Source organism: Salvelinus namaycush, unplaced genomic scaffold (genome assembly GCF_016432855.1).
Source record: "Salvelinus namaycush isolate Seneca unplaced genomic scaffold, SaNama_1.0 Scaffold4001, whole genome shotgun sequence".
Taxonomy (NCBI): Eukaryota; Metazoa; Chordata; class Actinopteri; order Salmoniformes; family Salmonidae; genus Salvelinus; species Salvelinus namaycush.
This window is the reverse complement of record NW_024061011.1, coordinates 3,586-8,002: the sequence shown is the minus strand read 5'-3', so window position 1 is coordinate 8,002 and position 4,417 is coordinate 3,586. Positions and strand designations below refer to the sequence as shown.

Sequence of the window (4,417 nt, the reverse complement as noted above, 5' to 3'; positions counted from 1 at the left end):
ATGGCCAGCAATCCGATTTGTATCTGATTTCAAATCACCTTCGAAGGTAGTTTGAAATGTTTGATTCAATGTGTTTTTTTGGCTGTTCAGACTGCAGGGAAAAGAACAGATACGAATCGGATGTGTATAAAAATAGTATTTCAGTCACTTCAAACTGCCAGTGTGCACAAGGCTTGATAGGCTTTATGCATATGGCGGCCATTGGCCATTGACTCACGTTTGTTTACACAATAACCGTCTAAGGTATAATTGTTTTCCTGTGAATAAGGTCAATGCCAGGGGTGTTGAACACACTTCCTGGAGGGCCGTGTGTCTGCGTCATGGTTTTGGCATGTCCTTTTAATTTGTGTCCAATTAAGACCTAGACAACCAGGTGAGGGGAGTTCATAACCATTTAATTACCTTAATTGAATAATCAAGCACAAGGGAGGAGCGAAAACCATCCGACACTCGACTCTGCCATCCAGGAAGTGAGTTTTACACAGCCATTCAGGAAGTGAGTTTTACACAATCCTCCAGGAAGTGAGTTTGACTCTGCCCTCCAGGAAGTGAGCTTGACTCTGCCCTCCAGGAAGTGAGTTTGACTCTGCCCTCCAGGAAGTGAGTTTGACTCTGCCCTCCAGGAAGTGAGTTTGACTCTGCCCTCCAGGAAGTGAGTTTGACTCTGCCCTCCAGGAAGTGAGTTTGACACTGCCCTCCAGGAAGTGAGTTTGACACTGCCCTCCAGGAAGTGAGTTTGACACTGCCCTCCAGGAAGTGAGTTTGACTCTGCCCTCCAGGAAGTGAGTTTGACACTGCCCTCCAGGAAGTGAGTTTGACTCTGCCCTCCAGGAAGTGAGTTTGACTCTGCCCTCCAGGAAGTGAGTTTGACTCTGCCCTCCAGGAAGTGAGTTTGACTCTGCCGGTGTGGGTTGAAGGTGTTTTGTCTTCTAAAACTGTTTTCCCTTTCTGACCAGAGTTCCTTTGGTTCCTCTTATATGATCTCTCTTGTTTTCCGCTGTCTCTCTGTTTTCTTCCTGTTGTCTCTCTGTTTTCTTCCTGTTGTCTCTCTGTTTTCTTCCTGTTGTCTCTCTGTTTTCTTCCTGTTGTCTCTCTGTTTTCTTCCTGTTGTCTCTCTGTTTTCTTCCTGTTGTCTCTCTGTTTTCTTCCTGTTGTCTCTCTGTTTTCTTCCTGTCCCTTTATCATTTTATAAACCTCCTATGACCTATTTATGACCTTTCTCTGACCTTTCTTTGTTCTCCTTCTCTCTTCCCTCGCTCCATGTCTCCTGATTCCTCCTCCTCGATTATTTTCTTTTCTTTGCCTCTTCCACGTGCCTCTCTTCTCTCTCGCTCTCTGTTTCCCACTGTTTTCCGGCCGGCCAGCGAAGGGAAGATTGTGGTTCTGTCTTTGGCTATTGGTTTGGCTGAGCAAGATGACTTTGCCAATATCCCTGATCCAATCACCTCCATGCAGGAAGCACCACCAGCCAATCAGGAAGCACTTCCTCCTCCACCTGACAAGAGGTACCAGTCACAGTGTGAGAGAGTTGTGTGTGTATGTGAGAGAGCAGTGTGTGTGTGAGAGAGAGAGGTGTGGTGTGTGTGTGTGTGTGTGTGTGTGTGTGTGTGTCTGTGTCTGTGTCTGTGTGTGTGTGTGTGTATGTGAGAGAGAGGTGTGTGTGTGCCTGCCTGCCTGCCTGCCTCGGTGTGAAAGAGAGAGGTGTGTGTGTGCCTGCCTGCCTGCCTGCCTGCCTCGGTGTGAAAGAGAGAGGTGTGTGCCTGCCTGCCTGCCTGCCTGCCTCGGTGTGAAAGAGAGAGGTGTGTATGTGTGTGTGTATGAGATTTATAACAGAGAGTTGTGTGTGTATGTGAGAGAGCAGTGTGTGTGTGAGAGAGAGAGGTGTGGTGTGTGTGTGTGTGTGTGTGTGTGTGTGTGTGTGTGTGTGTGTGTGTGTGTGTGTGTGTGTGTGTGTGTGTGTGTGTCTGTGTCTGTGTGTGTGTGTGTGTGTGTGTATGTGAGAGAGAGGTGTGTGTGTGCCTGCCTGCCTGCCTGCCTCGGTGTGAAAGAGAGAGGTGTGTATGTGTGTGTGTATGAGATTTATAACAGAGAGCTGTGTGTGTATAAGAGAGAGGTGTGTGTGTGTGTGTGTATGAGATTTATAACAGAGAGCTGTGTGTGTATAAGAGAGAGGTGTGTGTGTGCGCACGTGCTTGCGTGCGTGAGTATGCGCCCGTGTGTGTGTAGGAGAGAGAGAATTGGGGCGGAAATGAAATTACATTTACTATTTGGGTGTGAGAGAGACAAGGACAGATATCAGGTCTGTTATTACTGATGTGTCATTACAGTAGGTATAGCTGGTATATAGCAGGTCTGTTATTACTGATGTGTCATTACAGTAGGTATAGCTGGTAGATAGCAGGTCTGTTATTACTGATGTGTCATTACAGTAGGTATAGCTGGTAGATAGCAGGTCTGTTATTACTGATGTGTCATTACAGTAGGTATAGTTGAGTATGTTGGTTTCTACATTCAGGTCACTGATGATACAAGTCAGTATTCAACGTCCAATGATGTCTGAGGCCGTCGGGAGAGGATGTGTAAACCGGCCACTTGGGGCAACAGGAAGCATTGTTACCTTCCAGTAGGTTTAGGTTGTGGACGGGGATGGGGACAGAGACGGGGTAGGGGAATGGGACGGAGACGGGGTAGGGGATGGGGTAGGGGTAGGGGACAGGGAAGGGGAAAGGGACGGAGACGGGGTAGGGGACGGAGACGGGGTAGGGGACAGGGAAGGGGAATGGGACGGAGACGGGGTAGGGGACGGGGTAGGGGACGGAGACGGGGTAGGGGACAGGGAAGGGGAAAGGGATGGGGAAGGGGACAGGGACGGAGACGGGGTAGGGGACAGGGAAGGGGACTTGGAGAGGGTAGGGGACAGGGAAGGGGAAAGGGACGGAGACGGGGTAGGGGACAGGGAAGGGGACGGAGACGGGGTAGGGGACAGGGAAGGGGACTTGGAGAGGGTAGGGGACAGGGAAGGGGAAAGGGACGGAGACGGGGTAGGGGACAGGGAAGGGGACGGAGACGGGGTAGGGGACAGGGAAGGGGACGGGGACGGAGACGAGGAAGGGGACGGAGACAAGGAAGGGGACGGGGATGGAGACGAGGAAGGGGACGGGGACGGAGACGAGGAAGGGGAAGGGGACAGAGACGGGGTAGGGGACATGGAAAGGGACGAGGAAGGGGACGGGGAAGGGGATGGGGAAGGGGACAGAGACAGGGAAGGGGAATGTGCCTCTGATTCCAATAGATGCAAGTTTGACTCCAGAAAGTTGATCTTGATATTTTTGTTTTAAGCCTTAATCCCAAATCTTCACCTTAGAAATTCAGAGTTAATGCCTAAACTTAACCTTAAACACTTTGACATTAGACTTTGAAATGTTACATTTGAGAAACGTGGTTGAAGATGGATTTTGACGTGAGACTGTGAGAGCTAGTTGGGTTTCCAACCAAGGCTGTCTACCGAATGAACCAATCTAGAGGTCTTGTCTTGACATTACAGACTTCATGCAGTTTCATTGTGAGACCTTGTGAGAGCAAATTACAATGAGATGACTGATAAAAACAGTCAGTCAAGAGACCACAGCAGGACAATGAGATGGCTGATAAAACAGCCAGTCAGGAGACCACAAGGACAATGAGATGACTGAAAAAACAGCCAGTCAAGGAGACCACAGCAGGACAATGAGATGACTGATAAAACAGCCAGTCAAGAGACCATAGCAGGACAATGAGATGACTGATAAAACAGGCAGTCAAGAGACAACAGCAGGACAATGAGATGACTGATAAAACAGGCAGTCAAGAGACAACAGCAGGACAATGAGATGACTGATAAAACAGCCAGTCAAGGAGACCATAGCAGGACAATGAGATGACTGATAAAACAGGCAGTCAAGAGACCACAGCAGGACAATGAGATGACTGATAAAACAGTCAGTCAAGAGACCACAGCAGGACAATGAGATGGCTGATAAAACAGCCAGTCAGGAGACCATAGCAGGACAATGAGATGACTGAAAAAACAGCCAGTCAAGAGACCACAGCAGGACAATGAGATGACTGATAAAACAGCCAGTCAAGGAGACCACAGCAGGACAATGAGATGACTGATAAAACAGCCAGTCAGGAGACCATAGCAGGACAATGAGATGACTGATAAAACAGCCAGTCAAGGAGACCACAGCAGGACAATGAGATGACTGATAAAACAGCCAGTCAGGAGACCATAGCAGGACAATGAGATGACTGATAAAACAGCCAGTCAGGAGACCATAGCAGGACAATGAGATGACTGATAAAACAGCCAGTCAGGAGACCATAGCAGGACAATGAGATGACTGAAAAAACAGGCAGTCAAGGAGACCACAGCAGG

At 48.9% G+C, this 4,417-nt stretch overlaps 1 protein-coding gene across 1 annotated transcript; it reads right to left on the bottom strand.

The window, feature by feature from the left end:
- Positions 1–2,617: 2,617 nt before the first annotated feature.
- LOC120041056 (tetra-peptide repeat homeobox protein 1-like) lies at positions 2,618–3,279 on the bottom strand (the record flags this gene model as incomplete). The annotated part of the gene is made up of 1 exon (XM_038986022.1): positions 2,618–3,279. A coding segment is annotated over one exon (662 nt), but the record flags the coding sequence as incomplete, so codon positions are not given.
- Between the last annotated feature and the right edge of the window lie 1,138 nt (positions 3,280–4,417).